The following is a 25,779-nucleotide window of genomic DNA, read 5'->3' as shown; positions in this document are numbered from 1 at the left end:
TTAATTGTATTCACACTTAAACGGCTACAATAACTTCATTAATGATCCCCAACGTTTAGAAGTGATTCAAGGTGTATTTAAGCAAGCTTAGAAGCCATTGATCAACAACAAGAAACATCAAGCAACTAGAATAAAGAGAGAATCAAAGAGAAAGCATCAAACCTCAAGTTTGAGCATTTCAAGCCTATTTTTCATTCAATATTCATTTTGCTTTCAAGAACACTTATTGTGCTCAATTGTATTTATTCATGAGTGTTCTTTCTTTTTTCTAGAATTGTGCAAACATATTTGCCTTGTGAGGTTTTTCTTGTGAGTTTGCAAATTTGTAATCTTCTCTTTGAGAAAAGAGTGTTCTCAAGAATTGGGGTATATTCTTGAGGGAGTTGTAAGGTTATCTCTTTGGCCTCAAAAGAAAGAACAAATTAGTGAATTTGTTGGAAAATCCTTAGTGTGGATAGCTAAGGTAGTGGACGTAGACTTTGGTTGATAAAGTCGAACCACTCTAAATCGCCGTGCAATTACTTTCAATTTTCTGCAAAAGCTTCCACAAAATTTTAATTGCCAATTCACCCCCCTCTTGGCCGATTCCGTCAATCGATTAACTCAACAATTGGCATCAGAGCCTAACTCATTTGAAGGTTTAATCGCCTCTTGAGTTGATTCGGGAAGAGTTACATCGATAATCAAAGTCATCAATGGCCTCTACTTCAAACTTCGACTCCAGTCTCGATTCGATGTCCATCAACAAGCCTCATTTCTTCAATGGGGCTAACTATGCCTATTGAAAAAATAGGATGATGTACTTCATTCAAGCAAGTGACATGGGAGCATGGAATGTCGTAGAAGAAGGATACATCAAGCCTCTCACTCATCCAAGATTGTGGAGTGAATGAGAGATAAAAATATTCCAGCTCAACTCTAAAGCCATCCATATCATATTTTGTGCTTTTGGATCAGATGAATACGAAAGAGTTTCATCTTGTACAACCGCCAAAGAAATATGGGACAAACTTCAAGTCACTCATGAAGGTACCGATGAGGTAAAGAAATCTAAAATTAGTATTCTAACGCATAGCTATGAAAATTTCAGGATGAAACCAAATGAAGATATCAAAGCTATGACGGATAGATTCTCAACGATTGTCAATGGTCTCAAATCATATGGAGAGATCATTTCAAATGAAAAGCTTATGAGGAAGTTAGTTTACTCCCTTCCAAAATCATGGCAATCAAAGAAGAAAACAATCATCGAGTCTAAGGACCTAACATCCTTAACTCTTGAAGAGCTAATCGGTTTACTCCTCACTCATGAAATGATGCTTGAAGATGAGGTGGACCTCGATAAGATTGAAGAGACACCAAAGGAGAAGAAGAAGAAGAAAAACATTGGAGTTGCTCTCAAATCCATAAAAGATAAGAGTGATTCGGATGAAGATGACGATGACGAGGAAATGGCATTGTTTGCCAAACGGTTCAGAAAAATGATGAGACTTTACCGAGGAAGAAAATTCAAACAAAATGAAGGCCTCGAAAATGAACCAAAAGAGAAGGACCCAATCATTTGCTATGAATGCAAAAAGTCGGGGCGTGTCAAATATGATTGCCCACAATTGAAGAGAAATGGCCAATCAAAGAATAAGTACAAGGCTCATGTGGCTATATAGAGCGATGTAGAAGGTTCTGATGAAGAGGAACAAGAAGTAGAAAACTTGTGCTTGATGGCATTCGGGGAAGATTCTAAGGTAACCTCTAACTCATCTGATTTTGATGATTTATCCTATGATGAGTTATTAGAGGAATATAATGGGTTGGCTTCGGATTATGAGAAATTGTTTTTAAAATATAAAAATGATATTTCAAAATTGAAAAATGAAAATAAACTCATATCCAAAACCAACAACAATCTTGAAAGTAAAATCAAAGATTTTCAAATCAAACTAGAAGAGTTTGAAAAGAAAATTTTGGATTTGCAAAATTTACTTTCAAAGGTCAATGATGATCATCAAAAGAAAATTGATGATCTTAAAGCTTCTTTTGATAAAGTTGGAACAAAACGTTTTGAAAATTGAGAAAATTCAAAATCCAACTTTGTTAGAAAAAGTTTTAAAAATTACAATCATAGAGGTCCCCAAAGAACCTCTAATGGAAAAATCGTTAGAAGTATATGGGTTCCTAAAGAGCTCATTACTACTAAAGAGAAGTATATCCTACACAAATGGATACCTAAGGGGACTAGGATTTTAGAAACTAATGAATATGGATCCAAAAGAATTTGGGTACCAAAAATCAAAAATTAATCTATGTTTGTAGGAAAACGAGCATTGCTACAAGGCACGGGAAACAAATCTAAATTCATGGTACCTTGATAGTGGATGCTCGAGACACACATGACCGGGGACAAAAACCGGTTCATAGAGCTTAACGCCAAAAATGGAGGAGAAGTGACTTTTGGTGATGATTCAAAATGTCACATTGAAGTATAGGTACAATAGGTAATACCTCTTCCATACAAATTAAAAATATGTTATATGTGAATAGATTAAAGCATAATCTCTTGAGTATTAGTCAATTATGTGATAAGGGATTCAATGTCATATTTGAAACTAATGGTTGTAAAGTTATTGACATTGCATCTAATAGGATTATGCTTGTTGGTCATAGAATAGGAAACATATACATGGTGCATTTAGACTCTATAGAAATGACTAATTTATGCCTAGTTGCAAAGGATGAGCATGATAGATGGTTATGGCATAGGAGACTAGGACATGCTAGCATGAGTGTTTTGCAACGATTAGTTCAAGGAGAATTTGTTCGAGGGCTGCCTAAACTAAAATTTGATAATGATAAAATCTGTGATGCTTGTGCTAAAGGAAAACAAAAGCGAGTTTCTTTTAAATCCATTAATGACTTATCAACTAGTAGAGTATTACAATTGATCCATATAGATCTTTTTGGGCCAACTAGGACTACTAGCTTGGGTGGAAAACAATATGCATTTGTCTTGGTAGATGACTATTCTAGATATACTTGGGTTCTATTTTTTAAGTATTAAAGATGAAGCATTAGAACATTTCATCACATTTTCAAAAATAATCCAAAATGAAAAAGGTTACTCTATAACTAGTGTTAGGAGTGATCATGGCACTGAATTTGAAAATCTTGGATTTATTGAGTTTTGTAATTCTAATGGTATTAGCCATAATTTTTCAGCACCTAGAACCCCTCAACAAAATGGAGTTGTTGAGAGGAAAAATCGAACTTTAGAAGAAATGGCTAGAACCATGCTTTGTGAAAATAAATTGCCAAAATATTTTTGGGCGGAAGCCACAAATACCGCTTGTTATGTTGTAAATCGAGTAATGATTAGGCCAATTTTAGAGAAAACTCCATATGAAATTTTCAAAAATAAAAAACCTAATATTAGCTATTTTCATCCTTTTGGATGTAAATGCTTTGTTTTAAACAACGGTAAAGAAAACCTTGGCAAATTTTATGCTAAAAGTGATGAAGGAATTTTTCTGGGTTATTCATTAAATTTTAAAGCTTATCGAGTATTTAATAAAAGAACTTTAGTTGTAGAAGAGTCTATACATGTTGTTTTTGATGATAATCTCATTCCGAGGAAGGATTCTTGTTTGAATGATGATGTAGGTATTATAAATACAAATGACATCAGACATGACGTTGGAGAATCATCATCAAAGGAAGAAACGAAAGATGAGGAAACTCATGATCCTCTTGAGAATCCAACCATTGAAGAAAGGGAAGTATCTTATCCAAGAGAGTACAACTATGTCAAGGATGGTGAGATTATAGGTGATCCATCCAAAGGGGTAACAACTCGATATTCTCTTAGAAATATTTGTAATTATGTTGCATTTATTTCATGCATAGAGCCTAAGAATATTAAAGAAGCATTAAATGATGAACATTGGATTATGGCTATGCAAGAAGAATTAAATCAATTTGAGAGAAGTAAAGTATGGACATTAGTTGAAAGGCCTAGTAATAAATCTATTGTATGTACTAGATGGGTATTTAGGAATAAGCTTGATGAAAGTGGTAATATAGTGAGAAACAAGGCTAGACTTGTTGCTCAAGGGTATACTCAAGAAGAGGGCATATACTATGATGAAACAAACGCTCTCGTAGCTAGGATGTAAGCAATTAGAATGTTATTAGCATTTGCATGTTTTCATGAATTTAAATTATATCAAATGGATGTTAAAAGTGCATTTTTAAATGGTTTTATAAAGGAAGAAGTGTATATGGAACAACCTCCTGGTTTTGAAGATTTAAAATTTCCAAATCATGTTCTTAAATTGAGAAAAGCACTTTATGGTTTAAAATAAGCTCCTAGAGCTTGGTATGAAAGATTGTCAAATTTTTTAATTGAAAAAGGTTTTTCAAAAGGGAAGGTTGACACTACATTGTTTTTAAAGCGTAAAGGTAAAGATTTATTAGTAGTTCAAATTTATGTTGATGATATAATATTTGGTTCTACTAATGATGTTCTTTGCCAAGAATTTTCTAATCTAATGCAAAGCGAATTCGAAATGAGCATGATGGGGGAGCTCTCATTTTTCTTGGGACTCCAAATCAAGCAAAGAAAAGATGGCATCTTCATCAATCAAGCTAAGTACGTCAAAGATATGCTCAAGAAGTTTGGACTGGAAAATGGAAACCTTATGACACTCCAATGAGCTCTTCTACAAAGCTTGACTTGGATGAAGGAGGTAAATGTGTAGATGTTAAATTATATAGGTCAATGATTGGATCTCTACTTTATCTAATTGCAAGTAGACCGGACATTATGTTTAGTGTTTGCTTATGTGCTAGATTTCAATCATGCCCTAAGGAATCACATTTACTAGCTGTTAAGAGAATCTTTAGATACCTTAAGGACACTCCTAGTTTAGGAATTTGGTATCCTAGAGACTCTAGCTTTAGCTTGCATGCCTTTTCTGATGTGGATTATGGAGGATGCAAATTAGATAGGAAAAGCACCTCCGATACTTGCCAATTCCTTGGAAATATGCTGATTTCTTGGTTTTCAAAGAAACAAAATTGTGTTGCATTATCTACCACTGAAGCCGAATACATTTCAGCTGGTAGTTGTTGTGCACAAGTTTTATGGATGAAACAACAACTTTTTTGATTATGGAATTGAAGTAGGTACCATTCCTATCAAGTGTGACAATACTAGTGCTATTTGTCTCACTAAAAATCCCATCCAACACTCTACTAAGCACATTGAAATAAGACATCACTTCATTAGAGACCATGTCACTAAGGAAGATATAGTTCTAGAATTTGTTGATACTTTGCATCAATTAGCGGATATCTTTACAAAACCTTTAGACAAGGAACATTTTTTGACACTTAAGAGAGAATTAGGTTTAACTGACCTATCTTCACTTAGTGTTTAAAATAAATTTAGCACTTTTAAGAATAAATGAAAAATGCTTATAATAATTTTTGATTGCATTCTTTGCTATTAGTTAGGGGGAGTTTATGATTTTTGATGAAAAATTAACTTTATGTTCAAATGTAGTTTAAGGATTAATTTGATTGATTGAACATAATTAATTTTTGATATATGAGTTGCCAATACCACTAGAGAAGATTAATTTAGCATTTTTAGTGTTTAAAATACAAAATTTTGAATTATAGGGCAGAGGGAATCAATACCCCCTTGAAGGGTAACCGATTCCCCCTTTAAAGGGGAACCGATTCCCCCTAGGGGAATCGATACCCCCCTGGGGTTCTGGTTTTATCGGGCAGAACCCTTGTTTTTGGCTCAAACCCTCTTTTCTTCTCTTTCTTGCCGCCGTTTCCCCTCTCTACTCTCCCTATCTCCATTTTTGCCTCAAATCAACGTTTTTAATCGGAATTCTCTTCAAATATCATCTCCTAAACCTGCTAGCATCATTAAAATCATGCAAACAACATCAAAATCCATTTAATCTCATCTTTCAAGGTAAATTTTTCTAAACTCTCTATTTCATTGATTTTGAACATAAGACTAGTTTTAATTAGTTCTAAATAGAAATAGTGATCGGGCATTGCTTATTAGTGTTTAGAAACTAAATTTTTACAACTAATTTCATCAAAAACACAAGATTTTTCCAAAACTTTTGAAAATTTTGAAATAAAAAAAATTTATTATGTTTAGATTGAATTACGATGTTGTTATAAAAACTATACATATATTGATTTTCAAAACCTTATTTTTCAATAAGTTTTTCGAAACCTTTGCCCATTAGGATTGATTTAGAGAACCTTGAAATATTGAGAACTCAATTGAGTTTTGGGATTAATTGAATTGCATACATGTGTTTTCTAAATTGCAGGTTATCCATTCTATTCTGATTTCCTAAACAATGTCCAATCCTAAACGTGCTAGGTCATCATCTAGTCGCTCAAACCGTCAACCAAATCCACCTCCAAATCCTCCTCCTATTCCTGAAATTCCAATTCCTAATCCTAATCCCATTGATCCTAATATGAGTATCCAAAACTCGTGCTTCAATCATCCTGGTCCTAGAAATCATCATTTTTGGTATTATCAATATTTTGACTCTTACAAAATTAGAGAAGAACGTATCCCTTCTCGTCAAGCTATGATAGATATCGATTTTAGATATCTTCCTCTTTTACAAGAGTGGAAATTTTATAAACTTTGTGACCTTGAACCTATAGTTTACCATCAACTTGTTTACATATTCTATTCTAATGCCGTTTGTATTAAGAACCGAGCTCAAACCAAAACCATAGCAGTTCGTTCCTATCTCCTAGGACAATTCATCAATCTTGACTCGACTTACATAGCTAATGAATTAGAATTAGATAATGATTGTATATCAAATGAAAAATAACTTTTAGGTTCTCGGTATAAAAGAAGGGATAGTGCGAGTGTCTTAGATCTTCATGATCGTTTTCTTCATCTAATGATTTCTTGGTGGTTTCGACCATCCGGAGGTCGTTACTCTACTCTTCGTGCTTTAGATCTTTGGTGGTTATATTGTTTCCAAAACAGTATTAAAATAAATCTTCCTGAGATTATTTTTGCTGAAATCGTTGAAACCGTAAACTTAGTACCAAATAAGAAACTTTGTTCCTCTCTAGTTTATGGTTGCATTCTAAGTAATATGTTTTCTAAAGTCGGGCTTAGAGTAGGTATAGATGTCGTCTTTCCTCTCAAGAAACAAATTAATCTTCTTTCCTTAACGAGAGCGGGATGGATAAAGAATAAGGACACCGGTGAATGGGTTCAATCTTCTGAAGATACTCCGGGAGCTAGTTCTTCACTAGCTCCTCCAGCAGATGACGACGATCCCGAACTTGAGCAATTAATGCAAGATATTGACGAAGCCGACGATGAGCTGGAACAACACGAGGAACAAGCTCAGCAAGAATATCATGTGCCTCCATATTTTCAATCATTCATGGAGATATTTGATTTCCGTTATGCATCATTGGATTCTCGCTTCACTTCCATAGAATCTCACTTCTCGACTATGGAAGCTCAATAATTGGAAATTCTTCGAGAGATGCGTGCAAACAATGAGGCAACCAACGCTCGTATTAATGAACACACTCATGAAATGGAAGTTATGCGAGCTCATTTCCAACCTCCCGATCCTCCTACGGATGCTTGAACTTTAATCTTTTCTTTGCTTGTTTGGATTAAACTTGGATATTTGCATTATTGTTAAAACATTTTGAATGCTTTTGGATTGTTTATTTTTGGTTGTTCAAACTTATGTTTAATACATTTGATTTGAATTTTGTGTGTATTTTGCATCTTTAGACATATATGACCAATTATCCATTACATGTTTATGAATATTGATTATGGAACTAATGGCTAACGTTTCTCTTGATTATGATCTTAGCAGCTTACGCTATATTTAGTTATCAATTGGCTAATTGTTTTTCAGAAACTTGTTTAAAATCTTTTAAAGGTCTTTTTTTATTTAACAAAAAGGGGGAGAAATATTAAAGTGTTTTTAAAGGGGAGAAGTGTTAGGGTAAGGGGGAGTAATTTCAAAACTTGATTTCAAAATCTTAAAATTACTAAAATGTTTTGTTATATCAAAAAGGGGGAGATTGTTGAAAACATTTTGATATTTCGATATAACAAATTATGATAAATGAATTTTACGATTTTCCAAAAAGATTTTCTAAGTATATACGATATAATTATTCGAATATCAAAATATTACTCCAAATCTTTCAAAAGTTATTTTTAATCCTTACTCAAGTGTAAAATTAAGTTTTAATCTTAAAATAATTTCAAAACGATTTTACAAAATATTTCGAACAATTTCAAAGCCAAAAATTCCAGATTGCTTAGAGGGAACCGATTCCCCCCCCAAGGGGGTACCGATTCCCCCCTGAATGGTTTGGCTCCGAGAATTCCAGTATGCTCGGAGGGAATTGGTACCCCTGGAACCGATTCCCCCCAGGGGTACCAATTCCCCCCCACTGTTCAACGGTCGAAATATTTGAATTTTACACTTCGGGAACAGATTCCCCATGAGGGGTACCGATTCCCCCCACGCTCCAAGCAGAAATATTAATTTTTTTCACACTTAAACGGCTACAATAACTTCATTAATGATCCCCAACGTTCAGAAGTGATTCAAGGTGTATTTAAGCAAGCTTAGAAGCCATTGATCAACAACAAGAAACATCAAGCAACTAGAATAAAGAGAGAATCAAAGAGAAAGCATCAAACCTCAAGTTTGAGCATTTCAAGCCTATTTTTCATTCAATATTCATTTTCCTTTCAAGAACACTTATTGTGCTCAATTGTATTTATTCTTGAGTGTTCTTTCTTTTTTCTAGAATTGTGCAAACATATTTGCCTTGTGAGGTTTTTCTTGTGAGTTTGCAAATTTGTAATCTTCTCTTTGAGAAAAGAGTGTTCTCAAGAATTGGGGTATATTCTTGAGGGAGTTGTAAGGTTATCTCTTTGTCCTTAAAAGAAAGAACAAATTAGTGAATTTGTTGGAAAATCCTTAGTGTGGATAGCTAAGGTAGTGGACGTAGACTTTGGTTGATAAAGTCAAACCACTCTAAATCGATGTGCAATTACTTTCAATTTTCTGCAAAAGCTTCAACAAAATTTTAATTGCCAATTCATCCCCCTCTTGGCCAATTCCGTCAATCGATTAACTCAACACAGTGTCAGGGGCAAACTTGGCGGGTAACAAGCAGAATGCACCTAGTGTGAGGAACGTTTGGGAGATGCATATTCCATCAGAAAATTTGGAATGGGTTCAACGTTCATTAACAGAGATAATGAAATCTACTTTCGACCATGACTCGTTAAAGGAAGCTTTGGAGATAGAGGGTATGGAAGTTCATGTTGTAAGATGGGGTTATGCATGTAATACGTGCATCATTACTTTCAATTCGGTGGAGGAGTTCTCACTGGCATGGATGAATAAAAATGAAGAGTTGTTCTTATGCTTAGACTGGTTGGCCCTAGTTCTGAACAAGGATGGAGTTCTATCGGCCCTTTTCCAGATAGAGTTATTTGGATTGCCTCTACTGTGTTGGAATGAGGCATTCATGAGAAAACTTACTAGGAAGTTGGGACAGTTTTTATGTTTTAATGAAGATTCAGAGAGCAGATCGGACCTCTCGTTGGCGAAAGTTCTACACAGGGTGGAAAGTCCTTATGATGTTCCTGATACGGTGATGATAAGCTCGTATGACAGATCGTTTAAATTTAAGATCTCACTGGGGTCTGTTTTGAATAAATAAAAAAAAGGGAGGAAGAAGATGGAGAAATTTTCAAAAAAAAAAGGAACAGTGGTTATGTCTTGTATGAGGAGGGAGATGGTAGACGTTCTACTTTTGCAGTAAATAGGGATGAGTTCACAGAGGATGCTAGGCTTAAAGTCATTTCTTGGATGAATTATGGGCAGAATAGTGGAGTGAATGGAGTTAGTGAGGGACATGTCCAATTGAGTAAGTCAATAGCAGATAATTCTGATTGTGGCCTGTCAGGTTTCTTAGAAAATAGGACAAACCAGAAGGGTAATCACGTGGGCCTGGGATTGAGAGATATAATTGACCTGGTGGATTTAGTTCAATCAGAGGACAATGAGGCTGCTTTTTTATCAATTAAAAAATTGTTTCCTAGTGGGTCTGCATACAATTTAAAATGGGTTGGGGATAAGTTTATTTTACAGCCCAATGCCATTTTTGCAAATCATTTGCTTGCTGCTGATGAAGGAGAGGATAGGGTGGTGAAAGATAATTCACAGGGGGATAAGGAAGTGGTTCTAAGCAAACAGGGTGCTGAAATGAATAAAGAAAAGTCTGTTGGCTCAAGAAGTTTGGATGGGGATCACGTTTCCATATTACAGATTCATAAGGATGTAGAGAGGAGTAAATTTTCAGTTGATCAATCAGAATGTTTAAAAAAGATGAAGAAGGTCATGGAGGATAGTGTAGCTTCAATGAGGAAAGCTTCTGAAGTTTGAGTGTAAGGAATAAGAGTTATGAGAATCAAGGGGGAAACATTTCATGACTTAAGAGGGATGGTCAGTTTAAAGCAAAGGAGATTCATCTAGTTCCAACCAAACATCAGGATCAATGTATTCCTCGGTCTAAAAGTCTTATTAATCAGAGAAAGTTGAGAATAGCTCCACGTCGCTCAGGAAGTGTATGCTCGGATACTGAAGTGTCTATCAGCTTTTTTGATAGAGTATATAAAAGGGTTTTTAGAAGTATGGTCAGGGATTTGTTAGAACAACTCAGGGAGTTATCACAGTCTTCCCAATCTTCTATTAAAGCTAGGAATGAAGTTGTTGCTACTAGGGAGGTCTGTGACTTGTTGGGGATTACCTTTAAAGGGTACAACAATTATTATAGGAGGAGATTTTTAAGATAAATATGAAGGGGTCTTCAAGGAGATCCTGATGATTTCTAATGGTTTGTTTTGGAGTTTATGATTTTCAATTAAAATGTCAAAGTTAAAAGTAATCACATGGAATATTAGAGGTCTTGGGAGAAGAGAAAAAATCAGAACAGTGGCCAGACTTGTTAATAGAGAGAAGCCAGTCATCCTATTTTTATAGGAGTCAAAACTATATGTTTGTAATAGTGGTCTATAGAGGAAGTTAGGGGGTAATCTATTGAAGGTCATATCTTTCATCCAGTTGAGGGTTTTGTAGATGGATTGATATGTTTGTGGAATGAGAATTTTTTTGAGGTCAGTGCAGAACATAATCAAAATAGATTCATAGCATTATCAGGGAAGTTCAAGCTGTATAACTTTGATTATGTTTTAATAAATGTGTATGGTCCGTCAGTAGAGGCTGATAAAGAAGAGTTTTTTAGGGAGCTGATGTGTTTTGTGTAGAGTTTAAATCTTCCAGTTTGCATAGGGGGATTTTAATGCATATTTGGATACAGAGGAGAAATGTGGTGTATAAAAAAAAATTGGCCTTCTATGGATTTGTTTAGATCATTTGTTCAACATTTTAATCTTATGGATTTACCGTTAGTTAGAGGAAGATATACCTGGTGCAACAATAGAGAGTCTCCTACTTGGGTAAGGCTTGATCAGTTTATTATTAGCGGTTCCTTCCTAAATCAATTTTCTAATGTGATCCATAAAATGTTACCCAAATCCCTTTCAAACCATAATCCATTGGTGTTAGTAGAAAAATGCAACAATTGGGGACCTAAGCCTTTTCGATTATTAAACTACTTGTTAAAGGAAGATGGGTTTGTTGAGTTGGTGGAAAATTCATTGTCTAAATTGAAGAATGCTAAAGGTCGAAGGGGACTGTTTACTTGACTTCGAGGAACAAAACAAAAGATCAGTAATAGGACCAATATGAATCAAAAGGGGATTTTTGAAGATATTTCTGATCTAGAAGGCAAGATAAATGGTCTAGAATTGAAGTTACAAGAAGGAGGGATTTCCATTCAAGAATGGGATTTGTTGTTTATGTCCAGAATGAATTGTGGAAGTTGCACAGGAGGGAAGAGAGTATTTGGTTACAAAGATCAAGACTGAAGTGGATCAAGGAAGGGAATAGGAATACGAAGTTTTTCCATTTAACAGCAATTAATAGAAACATAATGAATTTAATTTCAGCTTTGAAAGTGGCTAATGAAGAAATTTTTGATCCGAATAAGCTGAAAAACTGTCTTTGAGTATTTTAAGGAGAATTGCAGTACAAAAGCTACACTAGAGGTAGAGGATATTAATCTTAATTTTGTGAAATTATCAGAGGATCAGAAGAATGGTCTTGAGGTAAAATTTTCAAAACAGGAAGTTTGGGAAGCAGTGTTTTATTCGGAGAGTTCCAAAGCCCCGGGTTCAGACGGTTTCATGATGGGTTTTTAAACAATTATGGCCTATACTGAAGGATCAACTTATGAAGTTTGTGGATGATTTTCACAGAGGGAGGCGTTGGGAGCATGGGGTCAATCATGCTTTTATTACATTGGTTCCTAAGAAACTAAATCCTGAAGGTATTGAAGACTACAGACCAATAAGTCTAGTTGGCAGCTTATACAAAATAATCTCCAAAATCTTATCAAGAAGATTGACTTCTGTTATTAAAGATTTAATCAGCCTTTCGCAATTCGCCTTTATTCCAGGTAGGCAGCTGATTGATTGTGCTTTTATGGCCAATGAATCTATAGATTATTGGAGGAAAAGGGAATAAAATGAGTTGTTTTCAAAGTTGATTTTCGCAGAGCCTATGATTCAGTGGAATGACCAATTATTTTTATATTATTGAAGGTAATGGGTTTTGGGGACAAATGTATTTCTTGGATTGATTATTGTATTTCTTCTGCTTCAATATCGGTTCTAGTTAATGGATCTCCTACATAAGAATTTAAAATGGGAAAGGGGTTGAGACAAGGTTATAGTTTGTCCCCTCTTCTGTTTAATGTTGATGGTGAGCTCTTAAATTTAATGTTGAGTAAGGCTACTAATATTGGTCTTTTCGAAGGGTTCAATATTGGTAAGAAAGAGAATTTTTTTAATTTGACACATCTCCAGTTTGCAGATGATCTAATCTTATTCTGCAGAGACTCTTCAACCCAAATTCTTAATATCAAGAGAGTATTGAGGGTGTTCAGCTTAATGTCAGGGCTAGACCTTAATCTGTCCAAGAGTAAATTGTTTGGTGTTAATATGGCAGAGGACAATTTAAAAGAATATGCACTGGAAGCAAGCTGTGGGGTGGGATCTTTTCCTATGACTTATCTAGGTTTACCGATAGGAGCAAAGAAAATTCAGAGTTGTTGTGGGAGCCAGTATTACAGAAAGTTTACATCAGCTTAGCAGGTTGGAAAGCTGCCTCTTTATCGATGGCTGGAAGATTGGTGTTGGTAAAATCGATGTTGTCCTCCTTACCTATTTTCTACCTCTCTATTTTCAAAATTTCGTTTAAGGTAAATCAGAAACTAAACTCAGTAATGGCTAGATTTCTTTGGGGTGAAGAATCAAATAAGAAATGGGTTCATTGGGTGAATTGGAGTACGGTATGTCAACCATTTGAAGAGGGTGGCTTGGGAGTCTTGGACTTGAGTTTGGTTAATAGAGTTTTACTTGGGAAATGGGTTTGGAAGTATGCAAATGAGAAAGACTCTCAGTGGAAAAAATTAATTTGTTGTACGTATAATGTCAGTAATTTATCTCTGTCAATATGCAAGGTTGTTTCTCCTCAAGATTCTTGGTTATGGAGAGGTATTCCGAGTAACTATGAGAAAAAGGATGAGATAGGGGAGTGTTTGAGGTCCAATTCAAAGATTCAAGTGGGGAACGGTACGTCAATTGATTTTTGGAATGATGTTTGGGTCAAAGGATCTTCTTTAAAGATTCAATTCCCTACTCTTTCGACTAACAAAATGAGCAAAGTGGCTAAATTTGGTGGCTTTGAAAATAATGGTTGGGTTTGGAACATTCAGCTAAGGAGGAATCTTTGTGATTGGGAATTGGATCAGTGGATTTCTTTAATGCTTTTGATTGAGAACATAGCCCTGAATGAATCTGTGGATGATTTTCTTGCGTGGTCGAGGAAATGTGACGGTTTGTTTTTGGTAAAATCTTGTAGAATGATTATTTCAAGCAGAACTGGAGGTTCTTTTCACTGAAAGAAGTGGGTGTAGTCTAGAATGGCTCCTCCTAGAGTGGAAACATTTCTATGGAAGATTACTTACCAAAAATTGGCGGTTAGAGTGGAATTGAAGAAAAGAGGGGTTACTCTAGAAGATGTTTTGTGTCATTTATGTCATAAATATGAGGAAACAATTCAAAATCTTTTTATATCTTGCTCGGTTGCAGAGGAGTTGTGGTATAGATTTTCAAGGTTTTGGGATATTTTTTCGGTTACGACCCAAGATCCTTCTTCCCTACTTTGTTCTTGGTCTTATCTAAGGGAGTATTCTTCTATTTGGAAGTTTATTCCAGGAGTTGTTCTATGGTCTTTATGGAAAGATAGGAATTTAGTAGTGTTTGAAAACTGGAAACTAGACACTGCATCTATGTTCTTCATTTCCAGATTTAGGTTGGCTAAATGGTTTTTAGCTAAATTCCCTCATGCTAATATTCAGGTTGACTTACTAGTGGGGGATCCATCGCTTGCAAACAGATTACCTATTAAATCCTATAAAAAAAAGAAGGTTTTCTACTGGTCTCCGCCTCTTTCTGATTTCTTTAAATTCAATGTTAATGGAGCGGTAAAAGGTGATGGGCTGCAGGGTGAAATTGGAGGAGTCTTGAAAGATTCGAATTGTTCTACTTTAACTACATTTTCTATTTCTGTGGGACCTGGTCCTCCTATGTTAGCTGAGCTGAAAGCTATTAAACAAGGAATTGATTTATTCCTTTCTTCTGAATGGGCATTGAAGGGAAGACTAATCCTAGAGAGTGATTGTAAAACAACAGTTGATTGGATTTTGATGCCATTTTCATCCCCTACGTTTTTTTGTACTTTTGTTGGGGAAATTGGGGCCTTAGTTTCTGCTAGGGTATTATTGTTAGACGGATTCCTAGGAGCTGCAATTGGGAGGCAGACAAGTTAGCTAAGGAGGGGATTGATTTATTATGTAAGTTGTAATCATATGTAATTATAGTTTATTAATAAGATGAGGTACTCTTTTCCTCCTTTCGCTAGTTGCCTCTTTCATAAGAGCCAACTAAGAGGGAGGTTTTTAATGAGACCTTCTATTTCTATAAAAAAAAATGAGTAGAAATGTCCGAAGGCAGGATATGAAAAGTTTAGATTATTTTAGAGGCAAAATATGAGAACAGAACCTCTTTCAAGTATTTGAGAGACGTTTTCAAAAGTTCAGAGAGAAGAAAATAAGAAGGTAGTGTTAGGCAACCTATAACCACCTCCAAACATAGATGGATGTGTACTTGATACTAGTAGGTTAGGGCCTCAAGCAGATAATCGTCAGCCGGAAGAAAGGAAACCTTAGTGCGATCATTCTTTTAAACCTAGTAATACAAAGGAGACATGTTGGAAGCTACACTGAAAACCAACGGATTGGAAGTTAAATAGATCAACTTAATATAGCCGTGCAAACTCGACCAATGTCATAGGGGACAACAGTACACAACCGAATCCAGCCTCTTCTCTAAGGAACAACTACACAAAGCAATCTACTGCCACACAAGGTACGAGTTTACGTTCTAAGGTAAACTACAATTCAAATAGTGAATCATTGATTGTGGAGCATCGGATCATATGAAAAGAGATGGGACATTCTCCTTTGATTATCACACTAAAAATTGTTGATGACACTTTATCTAAAGTGGTCGGTACCGGAACAGTTCAAATATAAACAAAGAATCATTCTCAAATATGTTATGTTCTTAATCTTGATTGTAATCTGATTTCCATTAGTAAATTGACTTGTGATAACCATTGTTTAACAACATTCTTTCCAAAAGTGTGATTTTCAAGAATTGGATTCAAATACGAAGATTGGCTATGTTGAAAGGTGTCATGAATTATACCTCCTTTAGCAACCGGAGTATGGATGGGCCCTAGTAGTTGTTACGAATCCATCTACTTTTGTTTCAAGTCAGTTTAACTCTTATGCAAGTCTCAATAAGGATAGTGAAATCATGATGTGCCACTACCAGTTAGGTCACCCTAATTTCTTGTACCTTGAAAAGTTATTTCTTCATCAATAAAAACCTAAAACTTTTCAACTGTGAGATTTGTCACTTTGCAAAGCATACTAGATACGTTTATCCAAGGATTTCTTACCAACCATCAAAACCTTTTTCTCTTGTTCATAGTTATATTTGGGGACCTTCACGAATCAAAAAACATTAACAGGACATGGTGATTTGTGAGTTTTATTACCTAGGGTAAACTACACGTTTCGTACCTAAACTATTAATTTTGTTTCTTTTTTGTGCCTAAACTTTCATTTATTTTATTTTTAGTACCTAAACTTTCATTTGTTTCAAAATCATACCTAACGTTTAGTTTTTGTTTCATTTTGGTACCTCGCCATTAAAAACTTATCAAAACTGTTACAACATGACACTTTTTTATGGGTAAATTACATCATTCATCACTTAACTATCTTCTCACTCTTATTTTGGTCACTAAAGTTTATATTTTTTTTAATTTAATTACTTAACTTTCAAATTTAATTTTTTATTTTAATTATATATTAATAAAATAATAATAAAAATGTCATGTCACAAAAATTATCAATAAAATAAACTAGAGTGATTAAAACATGAGCAATTTGAAAGTTGAGTAGTTAAATTAAAAAATTTTAAACTTTAGTAACCAAAATAGGAGTGAGAAGATAGTTAAGCGATTAATGATGTAATTTACCCATTAAAAAATACCACGTGCAATAGTTCCGTTAAGTTTTTAACGGAGGGGTATTAAAATGAAACAAAAAGTAAACGTTAGATATGGTTTTGAAACAAATAAAAGTTTGGGTACTAAAACGAAATAAACTAATAGTTTAGATACTAAATGTGTAATTTACCCTATCAATTATCATATAAGACTAATAAATTCCTTTCAAAGTTGAAAGAATATTTCAAGCCTTCAATTCTATGGTTCAAAACTCAATTTGGTTTGTCTGATAATGCTAATAAATATTTTTACCTTACTCTGGGAGAAACCTATCTAAACAGAGAATAGTCCAAGTTCATGTGTCAATACTCTGCAACAAAACAGGACAGCAGAGAGATACAATAGACATTTGTTGGAAATGGCCCACTCAATTATATTCTCTACCAACGTACCAAAATACCTAAGGGGAAGCTATCATCATTTCAACAAATCTAATCCACAGGTTACCACCTCGTGTCTACGAATTTCAAACACCTTGACAAATCCTTAGCAATCTCGTGCATCTCTTTCCTCATACTTGGTTCCTATCATACAATCCGTTTCCAGAAGTATTTGGATTCTCTACCTTTGTCCAAGTCTACCCACATAATAGAAGCATAACTTATTTCTCGATCCACAAAGTCTTTATTGATTACTCCACAAAAAAAAAAGGTATAAATGTTTTTGTGTCACTACTCAAGAGTGTATTTGAAACCACTGATGTTACATTCTTTAAAAACAATCCACTTCTCCCAAAGACATTCAGGGGAGTTCACAACAAAAATTCACACGACATATCCCACACTTGTCCAAGGTTCTAAGGCAAGTCCAACAACAGTAGAAACTCACACAAGAGGGAAAAAATGAACAAGAACACGAGGAGATTCAAATAGAAGGAGATTTTGAGCTGCTAATTGCCCTATGAATAGGTACACAAACATGCACTCAACATCCAATTAAAGATTTATGCAAATTTTTCCAAGGTCCTTTCGAGCGTTTCTCTCATGAATAGATGAAGTTCAGACTCCATCTGATATTCAAGAAGCTCAGGTCATCCAGGATGGAAATAAGCAGTTCAAGAAGAGATTAGTGCATTGAAAAAAATGGATCATGGTTTATTATGAATCTTCCACTAAGGAAGAAAATAAACTATAAATGGGTATTTGCTGTGAAGGAAAAAGTAGATGGAAGCATTGAGAGGCGTATGGCACTATTAGTTGACAGGGGTTTCACTCAATCCTATTAAGTTGATTATCTAGAAACATTTTCTACAGTTGCAGAACTTAAAGCTATTTGTATTCTTGTATCCTTGGCTGCAAACTTAAAGTGATCACTTCATCAGTTAGATACTAAGAATGCATTTTTAATTGGAAATCTCGAAGAATGGGTCTATATGGAGATTCCATCTGAGATTTAGAAGAAAGGTGTATAAAATATTGAAGTCTTTATAAGGACTAAAACAATATCCAAGAGTATAGTTTGGTATATTTTCTAAGTCAGTAAAAGATCATGGTTTTATTTTATCTAGTGCCAAGTTGATCACACGATGTTTGTGAAGCATTCCTCAATAAATAAGTTGGCTATATTTATTGTCTACGTGGAATATCATTCGAACTGAAAATGATATGGAAGAGAGAGCAAGGATCAAACATACATTAACTGAAGAATTTGAAGTCAAAGATCTTGGCTCCCTTGGATACTTTCTAAGAGCGGAATTGACTCGATCAAGAAAAGGTAAATTTGTTTCACAAAGCAAATACATCTTAGACTTACTAAAGGAAAATGATATACTTGATTGTAGACCAACAAGCACTTCAACGGACTTTAAGAAAAAACTCAATGTACCAATGGAGGTACACATAAATGCCATATGCCAAATTTTTAGGTATCTGAAGTGGACTCCAAGAAAGGGGTTGCTATTTAGACTGACTGACTACCAAGATATAGTGTTGCACTCACATATAGACAAGACAAGAAGTTAAATAGATAGTAGATCAACTCGTGATATTGTTTCTTTGTATGGGGAAATCTTGTGACGATTAAGTAAATCAATCTGTTGTTTCCAGAAGCAATGCTGAATAGGAGCTATGAGCACTTGCAATTACAATTTGTAAAGGAATTTGGAACATGCGAGTAATGGCAGAGTTGGGAATGGAATTTGGAAAGATAGTAAAGCTCAATTGCTCGAATGTGATAACCAAACGGCCATCAATATTGCAAAAGGATCCAATTCATCACGATCAAACCAAGCATGTTACAATTTATAGACACTTTATTGCAAAAAAACAAAATTAGGGAATTCGAAAATACAATTGATATACAGTCCAACTCGAGAGCAGTGTGCAAATATTCTAACGAAGACTCTTTAACTACCTAACCTTGAGAGATTGTGTTGCAAGTTGGGTACGTAAAACCCAACTGAAGGTCGAATATTCAGTCTTAAAGATAAGATATAGTTTCAAGTTTTGCGGATATTAGGAAATCATTTTTTTTATAGAAAAGATTCTAAAATAAGACTTCCCCTTGATGCCCACTCTCAATCCAGAAATAGTTGTAGACCCCTCTTAATAGCCAACAGTTCTGCCATAACTGGAGGACCCGAACCAACATTCTCAGAAAACGAATCCAGCATGACACCCTTCTCGTCCTGAAGCAAACCACCTATGTCTCCCTTCTCCCAAAAACTATCCATAGCACCATCCACGTTAACCTTAAAAAACCCTGACAAAGGAGGACACCAATCTTCATGGACAGAATTAACCTTATTTGAGCAATGGTAAGAATCTGCTAATGTAAGATTTGCCCACTAAACTATAAAAAATGACCGAATGATTTTGAAACTTTGAAGAAAACCATGTTGCCACTTTTATATTAGGAAATCATGGAATTAATTAGTTTTATTCTATTTTCCTATCTTGTAGATATTCTATTTTAGTTTTAGTTTACTATAGGGAGTAATTTACTTATTTATGTGTGTAGAAATGTCTATATATATATCCAATAATGATTTTGGTTTAAATATACAAAAAATTAATTCAAAATTGTTCACCATCTAATCCAAACTTAAGAGGATGTTTGGATATGGTGTATAAGAGGTGCAAATAGCCAGATAGTAAGTAGGATAAAAGTGTTGTACAAACATTTAAGAAAATATCTTAAAACAACTATAATTATCCACAGCTAATAAAATATGAGCCAACAATTATAGAAAACAAAATATAGATGTCTCCTCAAATAACTCTTGAAATAAAGAAAGATATGTTGAGAAATCCATTCAATTCAAACATCAAGCATAAATAAAAAATTAATACCTTAACATTTTCGTCATCAAACTTTTCAGTTATCCTTCTAGTCCAAAAGCAATTGTCAGTCCACCAATCTACCAAATCACCCACCTTCCAAACATCATTGGCTATGACAACAGTGTCCGAGATGATATGGACATTAGGCATCTGATGTTCACGGTAAACTGAAGGAAAGCAAGGGCGCACCATCAAAGTTCGCTTTTTGTCCTTAGATTTACTACACTGATATAACTTTGTCCAACGTATTTCTATAAAGGGGAAAAATATAATGAAATCATTGAAATTTTCTTAAACAACATTTAAATCTCTCCCAATAAGATAATGAAATCATTGACATTTATAATGTGTCTAACTGTTGGTGAGAACAGTGTGTGTATGGAACTCGAAACTTTTAGGTAAACCACTAGTTTTGTTTTCCTTTAAAAAGGAAGGAAAAACACTTAGGAATTCAACATGCAACTACCTGCCTCCTGATACCTGTTCACTTGATCATTAGGTCACAACAGGGATGTAAATAAGGTTTGTAATCGAGTTTTTGGTCGCGTCGCATTTATCGCGGTTGCGGACATAGTGGATGCTATTGCGATCACTACGGGTGTCGCGGTCGAGAATTTTTTAAAATTTCGCACAATTTATCCTAAAACATAATAATTATAATTATAATGTTAAGGAATGACCAAAATAGTAGCAATCTGAAAGTTTAATGAGTAAATTGAAAAATTTTAAAGTTTAGTGGGTAAAATAAGAGAGATAAGAAAGTTAAGTGCACTACAGCAAAATAGAGTTTTAGCGGCATTTTTTTAATCCTATAGCAGTGTTTTTAAGCACCGCTAAAAGCACTTGCGACGATAGGAAAAACGCCGCAAGAAGCACTGCTAAAACCAGCGCCGCTAAAGTTAGCGGCGTTTGAGAACCAAAAACGCCGCCATAGGTCAAGATCTATAGCGGCGTTTTTGTAACAAATGCCGCAAAAGGTCGAGATCTATAGTGGCATTTTTGGAACAAACGCCGCAAAAGGTCGAGATCTATAGCGGTATTTTTGGAACAAACGCCGCAAAAGGTCGAGATCTATAGCGGCGTTTTTGGAACAAACGTCGTAAAAAGTTTGTTTCTATAGCAGCTTTTTTGGATACAAACGCCGCAGAAGGTCATATCTATAGCATCGTTTTTGGAATAAACGCCGCAAAAAGTCGAGATCTATAACGGTGTTTTTGGAACAAACGCCACAAAAGGTCATATCTATAGCGTCGTTTTTGGAACAAACACCGCAAAAGGTCATATCTATAGCGGCATTTTGGGAACAAACGCCGCAAAAGGTCGAGATCTATAGCGGCGTTTTTGGATACAAACGCCGCTAATTACCTTTATTTGGCTAAGATTTTTTGATTTTGCATATTTCATTTCTCTCTACATCACCTAAATTTATATCATGTAGCTTTATCTAATTAACAACCATACATTTTAATTAAGACACAAATTATGCAAAAAATACTTAAGAACAAAATAACTTAAAATGTATAAACATTAAAATTAAATGTAATGTAGTTTGGCATTGTTCTCTAGGATTTAGTCTATGTTCTTTCACATTCAATTAAAAAAATAGTGTTCACTAGATTTTAGTCTTTATTGCTCTTTCAATTAAATCCACTAGCTCCGTTTCACTATCTACTTTAACAGAAAGAGAAGATGTTGTGGCAAAAATGGCCTCATCGTGAGCTGCTTTCAGTTGCTCCTCCTTCCTTGCCTACATATAAACACAACACCCGTTATGCTTCAACAACCAAACTAATTGTCTCCCACAAAACACAAATAACAACATACAATATAACATGTATGCATGAACATCAATTGGAATTTGAAACAAGGATAGATGAAAAGGAATGATGCATCACCTGTATGGCAGAAAATTGAAAGCTCCGGCTAATATGCTTCACTAATGATGCATCATCTTCAGCAACTGCCAACAATGAGGCACATGAAGTAAGTTCTAGTACACCTTTGTTCATTCCAGGATTACAAATATTTCAAGCTAAAGGTTGCAAAGCCAACTCGAATATATAAATTTATAAGTGAAGTACATATTCAATGATAATCATTGATTATTATAAACCAATAGATTCCCTAAATCAAATGCTGGATACTAATACTCATCATTACTTATGAGGTTTAACATCTAATACCTGTTAAATTTTATATTAAATAGCTAAATGGGGAAACACATAAAACAAATTGAGAGGAACTATTTTTCCACAGGCTAAATTATCATGTGACACTGATAGATTCTAATTGATTTTCAGATACAGTTATGAGATGATATGGATAGATGTTTAACCTTCAACTTCCTCATCATCAAGTGGGGCATCTTTGTCGAACTCGAACCGTTCCCAGCCAGGGCTTTTTGTTGGATCCTTTTTAGCTGCATGTAAAATTTAATTCTTACACACAAACCAGAAGGAAACCATCTAGTTTAGCAAGATAATTGAGGGCTAACAGGCACTACCTTTCTTTATTAACAATATTGTCATATAACATTACTGCAAATGAAATTACAATTTCATAAACCCGACAACATGATGGAAAAGATAATACAATAGAGAACAATCAAATAGGTAAACTATCAAATCCAAAGTCTGAAATAACCAGATCCCGAACAGTAAGCATAGTAACACTAAAAACACAGTTGGTGCCATCACCCTAGCAAACATCCTAGAACAAATGGGTACAGGAAACATAAGAAATAAGTTTTTCAAAGAAATAAGAGGAGGGGGGAGAGAATGAGGTCTCCTTCAATTTGTTCAGATTTCTCTTCTTCTCCATTCTCTGCTACTTTCATCTTCTTTCCTTTGTCTACCACCATTTTGTTTTCTTTCTTATAGCCAAACGATGAAAAATCAAAACCCTAACCTAAATAATTGCCTATTTCTCTCTGTTTTTTCTAAAACCCTAATATTATTTCCCTCTCATTGGATAGAGACGAGGGAGAAAGATGCTTTGTTTAGGGATTTATGTTTAACTTCGGCGGGAATAAAAAATATGTGAAGTAGGAAAAGTGAAAAAGGGTTAAAGGCCGGTGGGATTTAAAAAAATTGTAAACATGTGGCGTTTGCATAAAAATGCCACTGAAACACGAGTCTTTAGCGGCATTTTTAAAAATGCCACTAAAACAAGAGTCTACAGTTGCGTTTATATAAAAACGCCACTAAAATATGAGTCTTTAGTTGCGTTTATATAAAAACGCTACTAAAACATCAGTCTTTAGAGGCGTTTATATAAAAACGCTACTAAAACACGAGTTTTTAGCGGCGTTTGTATAAAAACGCCACTAAAGTACGAGTCTTTTACGGCATTTATATAGAAACGCCACTAAAATAAGAGTCTACGTGGCGTTTATATAAAAACGCCACTAAATTATGAGCTTTTAGCGGCGTTTATATAAAAACGCCACTAAAACACGAGTCTTTAGCGACATTTGTATAAAAATGCCACTAACGTATGAGTCTATAGCGGCCTTTAAAAACAAAAACGCCACTAAAATACGAGTATATAGCGGCGTTTGTACCAAAACGCCACTAAAATACGAGTCTATAGCGGTGTTTTTATAAAAATGCCGCTAAAGTACTACTATGTCGTGACGTTTTGTATAAAAACACCGCTAAAGTTACTATTTTATGGCGTTTGGAATGTAAACGCCGCTATATGTTTAAAGTTAGTGGCGTTTACTCTTAAAACGCCGCGGTAGAACAATTCTGCTATAGTGGTGATGATTTATTGTAGTTTACCCTAATTAAAAAGAATAGAAAATGGTAGTAACTGAGTAAGAGTGGAACGGCTTTTTTTCTCTTCTCACTTCTCGGGTTTCTTACTCTTCTCAGGTAGGGATTTCATTTTTCTCCGATTTTTGACTCCTCATCTCCTCCCCTGTTTCCTCTTTGGCCTACTCTCTTTAATCGCTTATTTTCCCACGGCTGAAGTTTGGTCGATTGAGCACATCTCTTCTCTTTGGCCTCCCCTGTTTCTGCTTGTTCTTTTTTTTAAGACTTTTGCATAACAAGGATAGCGTCTCGTTATCGACGCAATTTACCATTAAACGCTAAATTGCGGCTTCGACGGACTGTTATCATCGTGATTCCACTACCCACTGTGATTTTCTCGAATATCAGTTTCAAACGGTGACGCTGCCACGAAATAGCTGCTGCTACTGCGGTTGCATTCTGCTATTTGAATACCTGGGTCACAACACAATTATTTTCTCCCAACTTCTAGTTTTGTCCTCTTATGAAAATTATATTAAGTGGAATTTTAAAAAATAGTTTTTTTATCATATTCAAAACAATAGCTTAGCTAGATAGAGAGAACTTACTTTCATGAGGAAAATCAACATATTCCAAGGCATGACGAAGTTCCCTGTTCTTCCGACCAATTTCCTTGATCTGATAGAAAACACAATTATGAAGAATCCTTTCACATCAATATTAACAAGATTAACACATCCAAACTGAAAACAATTACAGTTATATAAAAGTTTAATGGCTTAAGAATAACATTTTTTTAAAAATTCAATGGTCAAAAAAGTAAAACCTTTCTACTTAAAGTATCTTTTGATTCTCACTAGGATTACCCAATTGTACACATAGTTTCCAAAGCTAACATCAAATGGGAATTTTACAAGCTAAACAAAAAAAATGCAAAATTAAGACTATCTACTCAAGAATTATACAAGTATCTAAGTCTCAAATAAATAACAGAAAAAGTATCACAAACCAAACAAGGAGAAAAGAAGAATAGCTCAATTAAACAAGTAATTGAGTTGTGTTGCGATGATTGACCCTACTAAAACTCAAGACAATATTTCTCTAAAAGTATTAAGATGAAAATTTTGAACTTTATAAACAATCATACAACTTGCAAGGCGGGTATTATTTTCTAGTGCAATATCATAAAACGTTTGGATCAGAAAATGTTTGATTACCTCTAGTAATAAAGGTTAGTCCAACCCATAATCAAGCCGATATGGTTCAAATAACAGATGGAATCAAATCAATTAAATTAAAAAGGACCTCTCATATGTCATTTATGTTCCAAAATAAAATTGTAATCTAATATCTATCTATTAACAAACTCACCCGTGATTTGAACTGTGACAATTACAATCAAACCTTTTTGAATTTCATGCAGCAGATTCGGGAAAGGTGATTGACAGTGTTGAGATGTGTTGTGGTCTTTTCAATTCCTAAGTCCTCTTTTAATTATGCTTTTGTTTCAAATCAAGTCAAATTCTGACACTTTTGCCTTGGTCGCTCTAATTTCGTTTAACTTGAAAAGTTGCATCCTCATTTGTTCATCAATAAAGATTCCATGTCTTCCATAATTTGTCAACTTGCAAAACACACTTGACATGTCTATCCTAGTATCCAATACTGAACTTCACATCCATTCTCTATGATTAATAGTGGCATTTGGGACCTTCACGTGTGAACAGTATTAAATGAGCTTGTTAGTCCATTTCTTTTATAGATTATCACACTAGAACCATTTGAACATTCCTTATAAAAGAAAAATCTGAAACAAACGAAATATTAAAGTCCTTTTATTCAATGATTCATATTAAA

General features: G+C 34.6%; 1 protein-coding gene across 1 annotated transcript in view; it reads right to left on the bottom strand.

Moving 5' to 3' along the window:
• The window catches only part of LOC120199986, a 33,160-nt gene extending 7,593 nt beyond the window's left edge, over positions 1-25,567 (bottom strand). The window contains exons 1-4 of the mRNA XM_039200942.1: positions 25,460-25,567; positions 24,789-24,839; positions 24,531-24,600; positions 20,177-20,418 (exon numbers count right to left, since the gene is read on the bottom strand). Coding sequence (XP_039056873.1) covers positions 20,177-20,418; positions 24,531-24,600; positions 24,789-24,839; positions 25,460-25,567 — 471 coding nt within the window. The remainder of the gene's footprint in view (positions 1-20,176; positions 20,419-24,530; positions 24,601-24,788; positions 24,840-25,459) is intronic.
• Between the last annotated feature and the right edge of the window lie 212 nt (positions 25,568-25,779).

This window comes from Hibiscus syriacus, unplaced genomic scaffold (genome assembly GCF_006381635.1).
Source record: "Hibiscus syriacus cultivar Baekdansim isolate YM2019G1 unplaced genomic scaffold, ASM638163v2 tig00000340_pilon, whole genome shotgun sequence".
Lineage (NCBI taxonomy): Eukaryota > Viridiplantae > Streptophyta > Magnoliopsida > Malvales > Malvaceae > Hibiscus > Hibiscus syriacus.
This window is presented reverse-complemented; position numbering and strand designations above follow the sequence as displayed.